Source organism: Natrix helvetica (assembly GCF_964273705.1).
Source record: "Natrix helvetica genome assembly, chromosome: 3".
Taxonomy (NCBI): domain Eukaryota; kingdom Metazoa; phylum Chordata; class Lepidosauria; order Squamata; family Natricidae; genus Natrix; species Natrix helvetica.
In genome coordinates this window covers 103,602,606-103,623,217 of record NC_138549.1, presented here as the reverse complement: position 1 = coordinate 103,623,217, position 20,612 = coordinate 103,602,606, and the positions used below count along the sequence as shown (strand labels likewise).

Genomic DNA, 20,612 nt, shown 5'->3' with positions numbered 1-20,612 from the left:
CCCAGAATATACTCCTGGCCATCATAAAATGTTGTGTCTCTGTAGTGTCAGGAGCTGGGCAAATGGTTCACCTTTATGGTTGGATGTGGCATCCTTTGATTACATGACCGTGATTTGTGATTTTTTTTTTTGCCAGTTTCTGAAAAAAAAACACTCCTTCAGAAGAATGGGTCCACACTTATGACCATGACATTTGCTTAATGACCACCACACAATCTGCTCATGTAGGTGCCTTGAATTATGACCATAACTACTTATGAATAGAAATCTGGTCCCAATTGCAATCATAAGTTGATGACTACCCGTATATTCTTTATATTTATCTATATTCTGAGTTCCCCAGATGAAATTGCCTTGTTGCACTTACTCTCTTGTAATTTTCTAAATTGAAAACTTGTACAATCGATATCACTACATTACAATCGGTTCTACAATCTACTGATTGGGTTGTGTACCTTCTTTTTGCTATTATGTAATCCATTTTCCTTTTTTGTGTGTGATGCTGTTCATCTAGTGATGTCCATAAGTTACTTGAAACAGCTGTTGGAAATAAACAAATTGTTCCCTTTGCAAATCTCTGTTTTAATGTATTTCCTGCAGATTATGCTGACCGGAATTGCTTTTTGTAAGATGGGTGACATGTGATCAATAAATAAAATACCATGTTTACCCATTTGTAAATTATTATTACTATAAAACATATTAAATATTTTCTTGGAAATCAAAGTTTAGTCTAGCTGCAAATACATTCAGTAATTCAATTTTTGCCTATATGCTAACAAAGGTAGACTTGGTAGGTAGGAGGTAAGATGTTGTCTTAAAATTTCCCTTTCATCAAATGATCCACCCCCCATCAAATTAATATGTATAATGAATTATGTGGGTTTGTTGCTCATAGGCTGCTAGGTTTTGCAGGAAAGGACTTGCTAAAACATTCTGGATGTATACATTAATAACTTTATATTCAAAACTTTTATGTATAATTTGTAATATGTAACTTGAAAACTGGTGGATCCGTGTGGAATGTTTTTTTTTTTTGATGTTCAGTTCTGTATAATATTCGGTTTTGATTGTAGTATGTTGCATGCCATCCAGAATCAGACTGCCAGTTTATACTGTAAATAAATAATCCAAAACATGACTAGTGTGAATGCTGTTTTAGGACTGTTATTTTATTGAGGATTTTAGATATTGTCTGGAACCCAGGCTTACTTATGGTAAAATAAGAATATATTTAATTTCTCTAGCTTCTCAAGGTTAGAGCTTTCTGTTTTGGAAGATCTGATTGCCTCAACTACTACAAGAAAGGATGCATTTATTTTCTGATAATATTGGTGCTTTTGAAATATTAATATTAAATGGGCAAAGAAACATAAAATCTGCAGTTCCAGGAACCACAGCATAGTTCCAATATGATGCAAGAAATGTAGCAGTTGCATTTAAAAGAAGAAATAGCTGATAAACAGTATAAAATAAATTTCAAGTCTTAGGCACATATATCAATTTATCTCCCTCCAAAATGAGATGGCTTCGCTTGTTTGTGCGGCCCGGTTTCTGGCATGCTGTGGCCTGGTGCAGACTGATGTAAAATATTCAGTTTATCCCAGAATTCTCTGTTCTGACAGCTAAGGAAGAGGGGATAATATTGAAAGAAGTGTGGAAGATTTGGGGGTTTTTCCCCCTTAGGTTTGATTGGTGCTCCCTGATGATCTCTTCTCTGTGCCACTCCTGCTAATTTTCTGGTCAGCAAAGGTTTCAATTCTAAGACACCTTGTACAATTAGTACTCTTTTAGCAAATGCTTGGATAGTAACTGTTCGCTGTTATGACAATGGTGAAAAAGTCACTTGTCCCTTCCCACCTCTCTCATTCCCCACCCCCTTTCCCTCTTCACAGATTTGAGAAATTGCCTAAACAAGCTATCTCTTCCTGAGTTTTTCCCCTCTGTAGCACAACAAGAGCTAACAGCAAGTTAACAGTCTGGGCTCGGTGACTTTAATGAGTTGATTAGAACCCTCCAGTCTGTTGGCAGCTGCTGGCAGCATTTGACAAGATCCTAATCAGTTTCATACTAAATACTTTCTTTTGCCTCCTTCGTGTGTCAGTCTGCTAAGCAAGCAGCTGATGGCATCACATTCTTTCTGATGTCCATCCTCAATTGTGGGCCTGCTTTACTTTTTTGTAATCCTATCTTTTCCAGTGAATGCAAATATAAAGAATTTTTTTCTTGCTAATTATCTTAGCACTATGATGAGGATTCTAAGGAGGGCAGTGGGGAATAGAAATAGAATAGAAATAGAATAGAAATAGAATAGAAATAGAATAGAAATAGAATAGAAATAGAATAGAAATAGAATAGATATAGAATAGAAATAGAATAGAAATAGAATAGAAAAACAGAGTTTACTCCAAATCCCTGCTTAGGCAGGAAATCCTATACCCATGATGGTGAACCTATGGCACGCTTGCCACAGGTGCCACGCAGAGCCATTTCTGAGGGCACGCGAAGCGTTGCCCTGTCAGCTCCAGCGCACATGCATGCGCTGGCCAGCTGATTTTCACCCTTGATTTTCGGCTGTTTTTCGCTCTTCAGAGGCTTCTGGAAAGCCTCCTGAGGGAGAAAAACGGCCCAATGGGCAACCTGAAACCCTCCACTTTTGGCACGCCTCAACAAAAAGATTAGCAATCACTGCCCTACACCACTTCAGACAAATGGTTATCCAATCTCTTCTTAAAAACTTCCAGTGTTGGAGCATTCACAAGTTTTGGAGGCAAGATGTTCCACTGATTAATTGTTCTAACTGTCAGGAAATGTTTCCTTAATTCTAAGTTGCTTCTCTCCTTGATTAGTTTCCACCCATTGCTTCTTGTCCTACCCTCCGGTCAGCAGGTTCTGACCAGTTCTGGATAACTGGTAGCGGAAATTTTGAGTAGTTCGTAGAAGCGGTAAATACCACCTCTGACTGGCCCCGCCCCCATCTATTCTCTGCTTCCCGAGTCCCAGCTGATCGTGAGGAAATGGAGATTTCCATATAGTATCTTTCCCCTGCCACGCCCACCAAGCCATGCCACACCCACAGAACCAGTAGTAAATTTTTTTAAATCACACCATTGCCTCAGGTGCCTTGGAGAATAGCTTGACTCCTTATTCTTTGTGGCAACCCCTGAAATATTGGAACACTGCTATCATGTCTCCCCTAGTCTTTCTTTCATTAAACTAGACATACTCAGGGAAGGTAATGGTGATTTTTTTTTTTTTGGCCTTTTAGCTGTCTTTCTCCTGGGTCAATTTCCAGAAACCTTTCTAGCTGTTTGGATTCATTCGGACGGTTGGGTTCATATCCTTCTAATGCTGTAAAGCAAAGGAAAGCTGAAGTAAAATTGTAAGCACGGTCATGGTCGTATGATTTTCCACTTAACAACCAGTTCAGTTAATGACCAAGTTGCGGGTCATAATTATGGCCTGAAACAAGGCCCACTGTAATGTCTCTCTCCTAGTGTTAAGGAAATCAGCAATTCTACTTGCGTTTTGTGGGGATGGGGATGGTTGTTTTTAGAAAGTAACAAATGGTCTAAGGACCCAGAAATAAGATTTTGGAATTAATTATAAAGAATCTTTCCTGTGGGAAAATGCTTTTATTTTTATTTATTTATTTATTTATTTTAAAAAACAAGATTTTAAAAATTGAATGCTAGAGGGAACTAGAAAGATTACAATTAAAGGAGAAGAACATTCAAACTTGATTTATAATTACAAAATGAAGCAAAATGTTTTAACATTGGACATATTGAATATTTTTGAACAGTGGTCCCAGAAGTTTATTTTAATAGTGTCTGATTCTGTAGATAGACTATGTCTAAATGATGTTATTGAAGGGGAACAATGCCCTAACTGACAAGATTGAGACTGCATTGAAAATGGATTTTAAAATGACTACAAGAATGACATGGGAAAATGTTGTACTAGACATACAAAATTAATTGGCTGATGTCTTAAATTTAATTAAGCATTAATTAATTAACTAAAAAGGATATGGAAACAAACAAACAAAGAGAGTGACTTGGATAATTTTCCTGTATTGGATTTACAAAAGAGGCTTGTTGAAGCTTTGAAGAATTTTGTAGGAAGGAATTAAAAAATGAAATTAAGATTTATAACATTATTTGAAGGAAGTAAATGTCAAGATTAACAAAAAGGGGGGAAATTAAGTTGATTTATTTGAACAAGGCTAAATAGGTATGTTATCTCTGGTGACAATCTTACTGGATTGCTTTGATGACGTTGGATTTGAAATGAGTGAAGTTTTATAGATTTTTTTAATAGATAAGAGATGGATTATGGGAAGAAGAGATCATTTGTTGCATTTTAAGAGAAGGTTGATAAATGATAAAAATTGTTTATACTTGTGAAAGTTGAAAATGGGAAGTCACTTTTTTATATATGTCTGTTATTTTTCTTTACTATGTTTTTATTTTTTCTTTCCTTTTTCTCTCTTTCCTTTTATTTATCTTTTAACTTTTTTAGTTTTTAAAAACTTTATGAGTTATTATTGTTGCAATTATAATTCTTAATTTCATTAAACTGCATAAGAAAGATTCCTGTTTTTACAAAATCCTCATTTCACAAAGGGGAAACCTTCCATTATGGATTTTCGCCTCTAAAATAATTAAGTAAAAGCCCATGCTACTCAATTATTGGCAGTTACTGTTGGGAGCTGGAATTTTAGAAATGAAAATTAGAGAAGGAATTAATGTATTGGTTAATAATGCCAATATACAGCTTATCTAAATATCTGATCTGTGGAATTTAGTTTGTTATAGGGAAAGAAGTGGTGATTGTTCAGAAGTAATTGCATAATCAATCTTTGAAATTTAGGTAATTTATTTTTCATTTCTGAACAAGCTGTTCTCTGTCTACATTGGAGAGAAGGAGAGGGGTGGGGGAGAGACTATCCTATTCAAATGCAAAAGGAGCATTAAAAATACCTTGGTTAAATGCTCATAGGCTTTTTTCCACCCACAAACAGATATCGGTTTAATGGCAAAGCAGTATCTTGAGAAAGGACTTTTGGTACCAGATCATGTAATTACACGTGTAATGATGACAGAACTGGAAAAAATGCAAACTCAGCCTTGGTTACTAGATGGTAAGTGATTATCTTGTTTAATTTTTAAGGTTAAAACAAAAAAAATCCTTTTTCTGCAATCCTTAAACATTTCAGTAAAATATATATATTATCACACAGTGCCAATAGTTGATACTACAATGTATCAGAATTAGACTGGTAATTACCAATATTTACCAAAAATATTACCAATATTTTTAGTAGCTGGTAATAAAGTAGACAAAAACATATTGAGAGTGTCTAGGAACAGAAGATTAATAGTTGGGCTTTTGACAAATATTTATAAATATATTGCCATAGATAGTTATATATTTATAAATTCTGTTTTGTATATACTGTTATATATTTCTATTTTGCCTCAGTCAATTTGACTTTTAAGAGATATTTTACAATGCTGTGTAAAATAACAGGGGAAAAAACCAGAATAATGCAATACAATGATAATTAAAAGGTATCAAGCTTTTCTGTTTTATCAGGTTTCTAAATACCAAAGAAAACACCAATTGTGCCTCTTTGGATAAGATATTCCATATCAATCCCCTTATTGCAAAATGCTTGCTTCCAGATGCCTTCTCTGAAATTTCTGTCAGGTGGGGACCAACAATATATTGTCTCTGATAGAATATATTTGATAGGGAGTTTTCATTTGGAATTTTGAGATAGGGTTTTTGTCTCATGCTTGGATCTGACCTGAACTGAAGAGCCTAAGTAATTACCTCCTTCAAAAATCCTTTGCAGTTGTCATCGCCAATCTTCTCCAACATCTTCCCCCAAAATATAAGTTGCAATTGTGGTTCTAAAACACAACCCTTCGGCTTCTTCATATTTTAAATTAATTTATTTAGATTTGTCTTCAGCTTTTAGGAGTTTCTAAGCCAGTGGTTTTCAAACCAGGTCCTGAGAGCAAACATTATGATCTCAGGACCTAGTTGTGGATGATGACTGAGGACTCCAAAGTTCTTTGGTTTATGCAAACTATATCTATTGATATTTATGGCACCCTATTATAAATTAAATTGAGAAATTTTTAAATATTTGATTTTGTGGAGACTCTGAAAGACTCTCAGGGATCCCCAAGTGTCCCCAGATCACATTTTGAAAAATACTGTCCTAGATTAACATCTTAACCACTAAATCATGTTAGCTGTCTTCTCTTCCACCCAGAATTGGTATATCTTGTTTATCCCCAGTGCTTGGAAATGTGACTACTGTAAGCTGTCAGATTCCTTGATCTGCCTTCTGTAAACATGAAACAGTGCACCTTTCATGTGCTCCTAGAGCGTGACAAGTAGCAACTGGTAGGTGGGAGGAGAGAACAGAGCCAAGATGCATTGCTCATAATGATATCATTTTATGCTATCAACATTGTTAGCGATAGCTCACTTTGGCTAATTTGCATCTTAAACTTTAAAAGGAGAAGCCTCACCCATTTTCTTTAAAAGAACAACAACACAACCTTATTTGAGTATAGATAATTTGAAGCTTCCATAAATGACTGCAGGAAAATTGGACAAACTGGATTTCATAATCCTGATTCTGTCTTTGTTTAAAAAGAGTTCTAAAATAATGGAATAAATTTATTTTTGAAGCGTAGTATTTGCCCTTTTATAGAATAAAAGCAACTTTAAATAAAAAAGCGTAAGTTGGATAACTTTTGCTGTCTCAAGCTACCTAAGCCAATTAAAAATGAGAACCCCTGGTATCTTAATGGGAAGATTCCTTCCACACATATTTAGAGAAAGGGTATCTATCAGAGCCGCTTGTCATGTAGAAGGAAAAGCTTCACAGGTATATGAACCAGATTCTCATTCGATTCAATCAAATGAACTGATGTAATGTTAATTCATTCTCAAACTGTAAGTCCTCATAACATATCATTTAATCATCATCCTCATTAAAATATTAATGCAAGGCTATCTGGTACTGTTAAAAGAAATCTGTGCACTCTTTAACTAAGACATGTGTAATAATGGCTTCAGAGTGTGGTTTGAGGGAAATAGTTGGTTTTCTTTCATTTCTGGGAAAGACAGTAGAAATGACCACGTGAAGCTCAGGATAATTAATGGATAAAGAGGAGAATTGTAAGCAAGAGTGTGGTTCCCAGCTGCCCTAAACAAATAATTTTAAAAATATAAGCAGAGACCTGGAAACAGGTATCCAAGTAAGAGTTGGTTCTTGACTTAGTTTAAAACTAATATCAGCTGATGAAACGATACTTCTATCAAAAGCTTATAAATGAAAGAAAGCTCTGAGCATTAATATGTTTTGTGCATGCTTATGGTTAATGAGCAGCTGCCTTTCTCCCTTTTTAAAATTAAAATACAGATTTATTATTTATTTTATTTAAAACATTGCCACTCCTCTTTCAACCAACTTTGAGTGGCTCCCAATCAGGCATTAAAACAACACATAAAATCATACGAAAATTATAAATCTTAAGCAGATTGAAATAAAATATTAAAATAATACTTGGCTTGAATCATTCTGTCATCAGTGAAATATAGTATCTGATGGAATGGGAAATGTTCCCATGTTGCCACCTTGCTATATAATGAAACCAGTGTGGGCTTGAGGCCCTGGGAACTGATGTACATGGTTTGTGGCATTTTTGTGAAAGGAGGTGTTGTTTCCTTATGAATGACTTAGATTAATACACAATTTCTCTATATAGTAATTCTCACTGTTTAAGAAAAGGCATTAATGAGTCAACGTGCTGGTAGAAAAAGAAATCTGTGTTGTGCATTTATAAGAGAAGAAGGAAAACATGTTTATTCTGTTTCATATTTTCTTGCCATCTTGGTTCTTTCAATAGTTGCCTTCTTTATGCATATGTAGACGAATGGGCCATTTTAGACTCATAGGAAAAAGCCAAGCTTCTGGCTGTGTATGCTCTAAAATATCTGGATTTTGGATGTTCTAGAACTCAAAAACATGTCACTCAATTCAACATAAAATATAAGCCAGTATAAGATTACAACCTTTGAATTTATGCAACACAATTTGCTTGATTGAATGCAGAACCATAAGTTATTTTTGCCCTTTCTCTGAAGAATGAAGAGCCTAAAGCAGCGATGGCGAACCTTTTTTGGCTCGCGTGCCATAAGTGGGGGCAGCGCAGGGGGTAGTGTGCAGGTGTGCCGCATCCATAATGCAATGTGCGAGGGCGCCCCCAGTGTGCATGCGCGCACTACAGGCGCTCCCACCCATTTTTTGCATGCTTTTTTTGCCCTCCCCAGCCTCCAGAGGCTTTATAGGAGCCTGGGGAGTGCGAAAACAGGCTCCCCTGCCCCCCAGAAGCCCTCCGGAGGCTTGAGGGACCTTCAGAACGCAGTCAAAATGACCCTCCGAGCAAAATGGAAGTGACTTCCGGTTTGCTCGGAGGGTCGTTTTGAGCGCTCTGAAGGCTTGAGGGACTTTCAGGATGCTTCCCTGAACCCTCCGGAGCAGTCAAAATGACCCTCCGAGCAAGCCGGAAGTCTGTTCCTGAACTTCCGATTTGCCCATAGGGCCGGTTTTTTGCGCTCCGGAGGCTTCAGGGAAGCTCATGAAGCCTCCGGAGGGCCCCCAGGTGGGGCAGGGGAGGCTCTTTTTGCCCTCCCCAGGCTCCTGTAAAGGCTCTGGAGCCTGGGGAGGGTGAAAAATGGCTTTAAAAAAGAGTGAATTCAGCTGGCCAGCGCACACATGCATGCTGGCCAGCTGACAGGGCAGTGCCTCGCATGCCCTGACAAATGGCTCCGTGTGCCACCTGTGGCACGCGTGCCATAGGTTCGCCATCACTGGCCTAAAGCAATTGACTATTTTTAGGGAGGTGTCATTGTAAATATTTAACTGCTTGGCCATTGTGATCAATATGTAAAGCATGTGGCTGTCAGAAGTGCTCAGATTTGTTGAACTTCTGACTACTGATTCTTTTATGGTAATTCGATCACCATTTTGTCATCTTATGTGGGGATCTTTCTGCCTTGGGAACTTTCAGGGAAATAGAACGGGTGCAATCTAGGTTGTTCTCTTCCACATGCGGTTTGGATTTTACTCATCCAGGCTGCTGCCAAGAAATGGGTGGAGAAGTGATGAATTGAATCCATGATATTGTTAATACTTTCTTACTTCTTTAAAGGAACTCCCCTAAAGGAGACTGAAACTATTTCTTGATCTAGGCTCTCCATAACTATTTCTCAGTTAATAATAATAATAATAATAATAATAATAATAATAATAATAATAATAATAATAATCATAATCATAATCATAATCATAATCATAATCATAATCATAATCATAATCATATTCATAATCATAATCATCTTCTTCTTCTTCTTCTTCTTCTTCTTCTTCTTCTTCTTCTTCTTCTTCTTCTTCTTCTTCTTCTTCTTCTTCTTCTTCTTCTTCCTCCAATACAATACAATACAATACAATACAATACAATAGTAAAGTTGGAAGGGACCTTGGAGGTCTTCTAGTCCAACCCCCCGCCTAGGCAGGAAACCCTATACCATTTCAGACAAATAGCTATCCAACATCTTCTTAAAGACTTCCAGTGTTGGGGCATTCACAACTTCTGGAGGCAAGCTGTTCCTCTGATTAATTGTTCTAACTCTCAGGAAATTTCTCCTCAGTTCTAAGTTCCTTCTCTCCTTGATTAGTTTCCACCCATTGCTTCTTGTTCTACCCTCAGGTGCTTTCTTCTTCTTGTTCTTGTTCTTGTTGTTGTTGTTGTTGTTGTTGTTGTTGTTGTTGTTCTTCTTCTTCTTCTTCTTCTTCTTCTTCTTCTTCTTCTTCTCTTCTTCTTCTTCTTCTTCTTCTTCTTCTTCTTCTTCTTCTTCTTCTTCTTCTTCTTCTTCTTCTTCTTCTTCTCCTTCTCCTTCTCCTTCCCCTTTTCCTTCCCCTTCCCCTTCCCCTTCCTCTTCCTCCTCTTCTTTTTTGCTTTAGTGGTTATTGACTACATTTTAAATTGTTATTTTATATATTTTATTTTAGGTTTTATTGGGTGTATTTATGCTGTGGCCATTTTGGAACAGCTTTGTGTGTGATATATACACATTGTAAAGACATGGTAATAAATAACTGGAATTGCTATTTTAAGGCTATAAAATAAGGTGGGGGTTTTTTGTTAACATTCCGAGTTCATTCTACAATTTTTTTATTTTTTATTCACTTTTTCATATAGGTTTTCCAAGGACATTGGGTCAAGCTGAAGCACTTAACAGGATATGTGAACTGGATCTAGTGATAAGTTTGAATATCCCATTTGAGACTCTTAAAGACCGTCTTAGTGCTCGTTGGATTCACCCAGCAAGTGGCAGAGTATATAATATGGAATTCAATCCACCTCAAACCCATGTAAGATAATTAACCGTGATTTGATAAGAGGAAGGGTAGGCATTCAGATAATTCAGTATCCTATATCTTGTATTTTCTAGGTAGACTCACACTGATATGTTTGTGTATTTAGATTGCATATTTTGGGGAAATGAAAGAGGAGCAAAAACAATGGGAAACTCAACTGGGGGAGGAAGGGAGAGCAGTGGGAATAGGTATGGCTGGCTGAATGTCCAGCTCTTTCCCAGAAATGATTTCGAAATACAGGCAGTCCTTTACTTAATTACTCTTCTGTTTAGCAACCGTTTGAAGTTAGCTAATTACTGAAAAATAATTTCATGACAGGTCCACACACTTATGACCAGCATAGCATCCCCACAGTCACATGATCATGATTTGGACGCTTAGTAACCAGTGTGCATTTATAATTGTCGCAACATCCCACAGTCACATGGTTGCCATTTTTATGCTTCATATCCGGCTAATGTCAAGCAGAGTTAAGGGACTAGCCAGCAATACTATAAAAATCACAAGTTGTGGTCACATGATGTCTTACTTAATGCTGATGGATGATTTGTTTAATGATCACCAGTCTTTCCATGTTATTTAGTGAGGGAGTTGCCAGTGAATTAAGCAAGGATAATCTGTACTACTTAATGATTAGCTGGCAGTATGCTGCTGATTTCTATTAAGCAGACAAACAAACATTCAGCCTTGTATCAAAGACTCTTAGATTAAAGAGACACAAATCATTCTGGTGATGGAAAAGAGACCTCAGACTTCAGTAGCACTCAGGAAGTACTGACTGCCACAGCCTGCTGATGGGTAGCAGGTTAATTGAATTTATCTATCTGTGCACCCTTGGATGCCTAGCTCCTAAAGACTGCCTTATGGGACTACATTGTTGGTTTCAGCAGGCTATTCCAGGACTGTCTTTACCCAAAGCCACACAAGTCAGCCAAATATAAATTCCAATCATTGGAATTTGGTTTGAATTTCTGTATGTATTTCCTATATATAATTCCTTTGACCGCATCCGTCAAAGGCAGTGACGTGCGGTGAGGTTTATGGCTGGTGAGGCACTGACGCCATCAAATGATCATCATGAAGGGAGGACTGTGACAACTTTGATCTTTGCAAGCATGCAAGCAAAATACCCCAGGATCATGGTGGCGGGGACAGCAACTCCTTCCGCTGCGCTGCATAGAAGAGCCACGCTGTGCAGGAGACTCCTCAGCGCTAGCCTCAGATCAGGGTGAGCTGTGGTCCCCTTCATGTTGGCTCAGGAAGGAGGGTAATGGGACAGCGTGTGCAGGAGGCTCCTCAGCGCTAGCCTCAGATCAGCACGAGCCGTGGTCCCCTTCATGTTGGCTCAGGAAGGAGGGGAATGGGACAGTTGAGTCACAGGAAGAACGAGCGCCCTCTACTAGGAGGCAGGAGAACTGCATGCCTCCCCGACCTTGGGATTTTTTAGGCTTTTAACCCTCGCTTAAAAGCCTAAAAATCCCAAGGTAGGGGAGGCATGAAGTTCTCCTGCCTCCTAGTAGAGGGCACTTTTTAAGAGGCTTTTTTGAGCCTCACCTCAGCACTTGCCTTTTCCCTTTTACATTTCTTTTCTTTTCATGATGAGAGCGGTGAGGCTCTGCCTCCTCTGTCTCCCCTGACTGCACGTCACTGGTCAAAGGGACACAGTGGCTCAGTGGCTAAGATAGCTGAGCTTGTCGATCAGAAAGGTTGGCAGTTCGGCAGTTCAAATCCCTAGCGCCGTGTAACAGAGTGAGCTCCCGTTACTTGTCCCAGCTTCTGTCAACCTAGCAGTTCGAAAGCATGGAAAAAATGCAAGTAGAAAAATAGGACCACTTTGGTGGGAAGGTAACAGCGATCTGTGCAACTTTACCACTTAGTCATGCTGGCCACATAATCACAGAGATGACTTCGGGCAGCGCTGGCTCTTTGGCTTTGAAACGGAGATGAGCACCGCCTCCTGAGTAACACATATGTGCAACGGGAACCTTTACCTTTATATATTTCCTAAACAGCTTGCCTTGGATAGAGTTAAAAAGAGATTCCAAAATTTACATTCAAGAATATCTATGCATGTCATCCCCATAGACTTAAATGCAGAAAAAAAGGATAACATTTCAGTCAAAAATATAGGGAATTGTGACCTTCACATCTGGGGAGATGAGCTATTAATCATATTGCAGCCTAGCGAATGGTGTAAATTAGGATATGGGTTTTTTTTCTTGAAAGGTATTTTAATATAATTTTCAACTTGCAGGCTTTTAAAATTTACTGTTTCCCACACAGTGTAATTCACACCATATTTTAAACAGGGTACTGATGATATTACTGGTGAACCATTAATCCAACGGGAAGATGATAAACCCGAAGCTGTTGCTGCTAGACTAAGAAAATACAAAGATGCTGCAAAGCCTGTAATGGAATTATACAAGTGAGTTGGAATCCAAACACCATACTAGCTATTTTGAAAGTAATACAAGAAAATGGAATGTGTCAATAGTCTTTTATTTTTAAAATGATATTTTATTAAAGTTTTACAGATATAGAAATAAAAAAACTGACATCAGCTTAGAAAAATATAAAAGTAAAATTAAAAGTTGAAATGACGAAAATCATGGGATACAATACAAATAGTTTTGGATAACACAAACTTTACTGAATAATATTTCCCCTTTGTTCTGTTATCCTACACCAATTGATGTGTGAATTTATGCCCAGATGAAAAATACTTCCATTCTTATTAGACATGCTCTTTATTTTCTTTGTTCAGTTACAAACATGTTATCTCTTTCACAACCTAAAAAACCTCTGGGAATATAGCTAATGGCTTAATCATGATTACACATGATTTGTATCCAACAATTGCTAAAAGACTTGCATAATGAATACAACTGAAATGAAAATTAGCAGTTGATCATTCAACTATATTTCAATTGGTTCTAAAATGTGATCTTGTGCTAATTGAAGTATTTAAATAAAAGATTCAATTAATGCACTTTTAAGATTCTGAATTTATTGCTCCCATGTTCCGTCTTTAGAGTGTACAGTAATGTGTATTACCACATTTTAAAGGAAGTGGAATAAAAATTAGCCTGGATATCTTTTGCGGTCCTCCTTCTAATAGATTGATATTGATCCTAAGTATCTACCGTATTCTCAAATCCTACCATATAACTTTTGCTGATTTAAAATGGTGTAAATAATGCAAGATTTTTCTGATGATCAAGTTAAGTATCTGAGAAGATAAAGGAAATATGAATTAACAGTTTAGTGTGTAGTGTCTTTTTTATTACATATTTTTAGGTTTGTAAAAATATTAAAATTTATAACACAAATTTATATGTAAAGTTGGAAATGGCATGTATCATAAAAGAAAAAAAATTAAGCAAAACTAACTGAAAAAAGATAGAAATTTTAAAAAACAAAAAATAAGGTTTGAAATATGACTACTTGTCCAATGTAAAGATTTTATGAATTTATTCAAATCATTACTATTCATATCTTAAACACTAAGCTAAACTTACACAATAAATCATATTGTTCGAACTTGACTCTCTGCTGAAACAAAATTACTTGCAAAACAGATTTGACCAATATAATAGAACCAATAAATTAGTAAATAACAAGAAACTAGTGCACAGGCATATTTTCTGGGGGACAGTATCACTTTCTTTACAACAGTTGTCAGACTTTATTCAGAGTTCTTCACAAATTGATGCATTCTAATTCTTTGCAATTTTGTTTACTGTATTAATATTTCTGAACCTCCAGGTCAGGAGTGAATTTCAGCAGGTTCTGACTGGTTTTGGAGAACTGGTAGTGGAAATTTTGAGTAGTCCAGAGAACCAGCAAATACCACCTCTGGCTGGTTCCAGAGAGGTGTGGGAATGGAGATTTTGCAATATCCTTCCCCCAGGAGTGGGGACAGAATGGAGATTTTGCAGTATCCTTCCCCTGCAACACCCACCAAGCCATGCCCACAGAATGGTAGTAAAAAAAATTGAATTTCACCACTGCTTCAAGTGCTTGGTTCATCATCATCATCTGTAAGGAATTTCAATAAGGAATTCAGACATAACATATGCAACTAAAACACAGATTGACCAAGACTATACTCATACATTTTTTTCTGTTGGTTATTTTTAATTCTTTAGCCTCTTAATGATACTAGCAATAGACTTATGTATCATTTTGTAGTGCTTTACAGCCCTCTCTAAGCAGTTTACCGAGTCAGCATAGTGCCCCCAACAACCTGGCTCCTCTTTTTATCAACCTTGGAAGGATGGATGACTGAGTCAATCTTGAGCCAGTCAGGATCGAACTCCTGGCAGTGAGCACTGAGTTAGCCTGCAATACTACATTCTAACCCCTGCGCCACCATAGCTCTTGGTGCCATCCCTTTCCATGTATTACCTGATTTTACATTCAATTGTGAGGTTACAATATAAATACTAAACACGCTTTTACTTACAGCTTTTAGTGAGTAGTGATTTTACATTTGGTTAACTATTTTTAATTGCTTTTTTCTTTATTCCATAGTTTTATATGTTGGTGTTTAAATAACATAACCCCATAGTGCACCTTCCTTACCATGATTTTATATTTTGGCTTGTACATTTCTCACAATGCATAAGACTGCATTTCTATCACAATGGGATTGCATGTAGTTTTATCATTGAGTGCTATTTTAGGATGATTGATGACCAGAATAAAGATACTGCTATATGGTAGAGAAGGCTAAAGAATGAAACAAGGGGGCAGGGTCAAAATAGATGAGATTCCTTTTACTGATGCATCTTCTTTTCTATCAGTTATTCTCTCATTCTGTTTTTGATGGCTTCTCAGTCTGTAAGCATCAAGCTGCAGGAAAGGGACCGGTTTTTAAAATTATCCTGAGAGATGTGTGATCTTAGGCTTAGATATAACCTGCATATGACAATGAACTAAGGGAAAAGAGATATTACAATTACTACATATTAAAATAAACTTAAGTTTGGTTGACCAATTGATAAAAAAGATGTTTATGCATATACTACTTTTTTCTGTTTATTTAATAAAGCAAATTTCAACTCGGTTATTAAATAAATGTCCTTTTAATGAGTCTGTTTATTGGCATTCTATTGATAGCTATGATTCCTGGAATTTAGAACTAGTTGCCTAAAGTCATAAGTAAAATTACTTATCAGTAAAGGTATGCACACTGACAAATATAAAACATTCAGTCCTGTTTTATATTGTTACCCAATCCTTTTGGCTTTTACTAAAGAACCCAGTAGACCCTGCAATACTGGTTTCCTTAAAATTATTGATTTGCTAACACGAATGTCTAATCTCTATTTCAGAAACAGAGGGATTCTTCACTCATTCTCTGGAACAGAGACCAACAAAATCTGGCCTTATGTTTATACTTTGGTGTCTAACAAGATTCCTCCAATCCAAGCAGAAGAAGCTAACTAAGCATCTGTAAAATGGGAATAAGAATTTTATGTTGTTGATTTTGATCTTGTTTATGATGTGCTGTATCTGTGCTCTGCTCTTTTTTTTAAAGAGTAGCTATTCTCTATGATTCTACTGGAGAATAGTTGTGGAACTCCATCTTTCAATGATCACTCCGTATGGAATTCTACTTCTTGGCATATAAATACCTGTGCATGGACTTCAAGTAATTGTAATTGATATGCAGAGGCAGAGCAGTTCTGTAGAATCCATTGTTCAGTCTCTCCAGCTACATTTAGATCTTCTCTGTATTCAGTGTGCAATTTTCATGGATCCTTAATCTAACACTCCATTTAAATGGAAACACACAGTATTCTAGGTGTATCTTCAATGCGGTATAAGCACTGTGGGAAAATACATGCATTATGCAGGTCAAATAATGTATGTTTTGTACTTTAAAAACTGAGAAGAATCATGGCGAATTCAATCTCTCGATTTGCTAAGAAGACAAACTTAGATATATATCTGTTATAAAATGCTGCTGTATAATAAAATTAGACTTTTAAATTTCAGTGGCTTTAGGCCTTTCTTTGTTGAAGACCAGGCCTGTTCTAGTTCTAAGAACAGTTGCACTACATGGTTAGTAGTTTTAAAACTTGGATTTTATAATATAGTACAGTGTTGGCAAACCTTTTTGGCACCGAGTGCTGAAATGGGAGCATGCACAGGGGAGCACCAGAAACTGGAAGAGCAGCCCCTTAGCGCGCATGTGCGGGAGCACAGGAAACTGGAACAGCAGTCTCCTGACGCACATGTGCGCCCTGGGAAACTGAGCTTCCAGTTTCCGACATGCATGTCTTCCAGTTTCTGGTGTACATTGTGTGCGCACACCAGAAACCGGAAGCTCAGCTTCCTGGCATGCGCATACGCACCAGGAAGCTGCTCTTCCAGTGTCCGGTGCTCCCGTGCACGCGAACACCAGCTGGCATGTGCGCGCTGGAACCTGGAAGAGCAACGGGCAATGGCTGGTGTGTCCGGAGAGATGGCTCTGCGTGCCACTTCTGACACATGTGCCATTGGTTCACCATCACGGATATAGTACAACCAGTCACTAAAAGTGCAATATCTCTTTTTTTTTGTTCCTGTAAATTTTTGCCAATTAGCCATCAACCAGGCAAATGATTATGTGGCAAACATAAGTCAGACCTGGTTGGTTGTTGATGTAATAAGTAGGAAAAATCAATTGCTGTAGAGGTGGCGAAATAGATATTTGCAGTTCTATGTCTGCATTTTAGAATTGTCCAGGTAACAATGGACAATGCTTGGTCACATGGGCAAAAAAAATGTATATCAAGAGTATGACTTAATTTAATAACAAGAAGGAGACTTCTGACTTGACTGCCTATATTTCCAGCATCTCCTTCTTTTCCTTGCTAATTGCTTCATCAGCATCTGACTAAGACTGTAGTTAAGAGAAAGCTTTGGAGATCTATCTACTACAGGTGTCAAACTCACGTTGTCATGGTGTCATCACGTGACATATCGGGACTTTCCCCCCCTTTGCTAAACTGGGCATGGGCAGCGTGTGACGCATCCGGTCCATGGGCCAGGAGTTTGACAGCCCTGATCTACTATGAACCTATTCCTTAATATTCATTCTGCTTTTACAATGTTCTTCTTGAGTTTATATGCTGCGATGGTGCAGTTAATGTGAGTATTGCCCAAATTCCTGCCAGCCGATTTTAAATCAACAGTTGAACAGATATATTTAACTTGTGGTGTGTTTGTTCAAACTGATCTTTTCTCAAGGGATCAATTTCTACTCTGCAATGAATATGAGAAAACTGGGGCGTTGCTGTAGGAATCTTTACAGGATTTGTAGGATTCAGCATTATTTTTTTGATAGATGGTGCTAATGATCCTTGTTGGCCCATGCTAAGTCCTAAAAAGGTCTATAGGAGATGTAAAAACAGCATAACTTTGCTAAATTGTCACAAGTTGCCTTATTTTATACAGTAGAAAAGGGATGAGGTGAGGTGGAAATGCATTTGAACAAATCAGTCTTTTACGGGGTTGTTATTTTCTCTTGATGCTTTTGATATCAAAATTATGCTTTCTGATGCAATAGAATTAACGTCTACACATAATGCGATTTTTTTCTGCATTCCTACAAACATACACTATACATTACCTGATACTTGGGGGTGGGGGTGGAGAATGGAAATTGCAATTAATATTTTCAAAATCGAATTGGCAAAGCTCCAGTGTTAGTATAGTACACTTCAAACTGTTAACTTTAAGAACTTTGTGTAGTTATTTTTTGACCTTTCTGCATAAAGTTTATGCAGGAAGATATGCTACTACACAGTTCATTTTTTTATATCTTTACAAGTTTAGGATGAAGATATGAACCAAATCATATACTGTAAGCATATTTTTAAGTACACTTACAATTTTTCCATGATTGGGAAACTTGTTCCATCTATGTCAGTGATTAGCACCCTTTTAATAGGCCTACCAGAGCTTGGTTGCAATAATTAAATTATCACTAGATATCAGCTGATGAAGAAATTACAATTACAAATCCTTGCTGCCTTCTAGTAGTAGTGCACATTTTTGAATCTAGATCTGGTAGCTTTTCCTGTGAAGATCTTCATATTGACCTTGTAATGATATACCACTCATTTTAAAGAACATACATTATTACATTATAAAAGACAATAGAAAGAAATTGGTTTTCATTTTTGTAAGAAATTTATTTCTTACAAAAATCACTAAGAGGGAGAACCAGGCTGCCGTCCTATGTCCATATTTGCCCAGGAGCAAATCTTCTTGAGTTCTGTGGATCTCATAAATTGTTACGCATGGGTCCACTTGCCTTTTTAAACTTTACACACAGATATTGTTACCAATGCACTATTTTGTTACTTGTTAAAATTTGATTTAAAAAAGTACTCTAGCAATTACTTATGTGTGAGTGTACAAATGCAAGTTAGTTACTCGCTGTTGCATTCGTTGTTTTCACAGAGCAATTGAAGTAGAAGCCAAAACATTAAGACCCATTGCATCACAGTAGAGTATTCTCAAACATTTAAATTATGAAGCTTGTGCTCATTGCACAATGTGCATGAAGTCTGCAAGAGTCATGTATATGTCAAACTTGTAATATGATCTACTTCAAAAGCAAAGACTTACTTTTGGCTGATAGCTACTTCAGCATATAACTGCAACCGCCATACTTTCATTTATTACTGTCATTTAACTCTCAAGCATACTGTTGGATTTTTATCTGTTTTATATCTGTTTTATCTGTTGAATCTTTAAAAACGTTGCCTGCTGCATTGCCATTTACTCTTATTTTTTTAATTATGTATAAGCATTTATATGAGGCAATGCTTGTTGTCATGTTATTATGGAAGAATGAACATGTCTGAAACCAGCCCAAGGTTTTTACTTTGTAATGAAAAATCGAATGCCGTTTGGATTGGTGCTAGTTTACAAATTGGTTGTTCTGAGTGCTTCAATGTCTCTGACAATTCATTAATTGAAGATTCCACATATGTAGGTGCAACCTATCTACCGTATTTTAGCATGACTGGTTTTAGAACTTCTTAAGAAAACAAATTACTGATCACAGTATATATTTGGAAATATAGCTTTTCAAAGGTATTTTGGCATTCTTTTAAAAGACCTTGAATCATTTCCACCAAATTCCATTAACTCTCACTATTGGTACTTCCTTGATGCTAACAATAAGTGAAATTCAAAGCATCACCCTTGTTGCAGTTTTATAGATTTCAATGTAACCAGCATATTTAAGAGGAAAAGGAAACCATGTTAAATATTATATATATCTTAACTCTTTTGAAGATAACAAAGCATTGGCACAATAAGAATATTTTATGTACATTATGATGTAAAATGGGCAACTATAGCTACAGCTTTTCACTATAGAAGGAAGGTTCACTTTCTCCTAACCTACTTCTGCTCAATGTCTAATGTAACCAAGGAAGAAATGATAAAATCCTCTCTAGTTTCCAGAGTCTAGATTTCAGTTACTGTTTCTGGAGAAAGCTTTCTTAGTTGGTTTCTGTGATGGGTGTATACATTGCACTAAATCAAGATATAATGGCTTGGTTCCAATGTAACCAACCCTAAGTCATAATGGGTGAATTCACATACTGTATCTTAGCCCCAAGCAACCATTTGGTTTAGCTTTCTACTCTGCCACAAACTTTTTTTCTGCTTGGTGTCTAATTAGTGTCAGTTGATTATGAGCATGGACCTTAAATGTAGGGCTGGGTATGCACATTTTTTCTCTGCTCCAAGCACATAGTGACAATAGCAGATAATGCCACAAGGGATTTGTGATTTTCTGAAGAAAGGATGGATAGAGTTCTGATCTTGGGTGGATTATTAATTTGAACCGATTCTGTATTTCCATCCATTGTCATTCTGTATATCATAATAGCTTGAAGAAAAATCCTCCAACTTACAAAGTAATAAAATAACTTTCATTTGGAAGAATGAAATAGGGGAGTCCAGTACATATATCATTGGATGCTGTGACAGCATGTAACTGACCTTTGTTAATCTTGAAAAGCTAACTAGAATCTGACCTGTTTAATGGTTGGATAGGAGATCAACATGATGTGGCTGTAGGCTAGTTTGGGAAGTTGGAAAAGCCTGCTGAAAGAAGGCAATAGTA

At 36.9% G+C, this 20,612-nt stretch overlaps 1 protein-coding gene across 5 annotated transcripts in view; it reads left to right on the top strand.

Annotated features, from left to right (window-relative positions):
* Positions 1-16,476, top strand: part of AK4 (adenylate kinase 4) — a 34,880-nt gene extending 18,404 nt beyond the window's left edge. For all 5 annotated transcript variants that reach the window (XM_081947731.1, XM_081947730.1, XM_081947732.1 and 2 more), the window contains 4 exons: positions 5,027-5,146; positions 10,293-10,465; positions 12,781-12,899; positions 15,811-16,476. In XM_081947731.1, coding sequence (XP_081803857.1) covers positions 5,027-5,146; positions 10,293-10,465; positions 12,781-12,899; positions 15,811-15,925 — 527 coding nt within the window. In that variant the 3' untranslated portion in view covers positions 15,926-16,476. The remainder of the gene's footprint in view (positions 1-5,026; positions 5,147-10,292; positions 10,466-12,780; positions 12,900-15,810) is intronic.
* Positions 16,477-20,612: the final 4,136 nt, after the last annotated feature.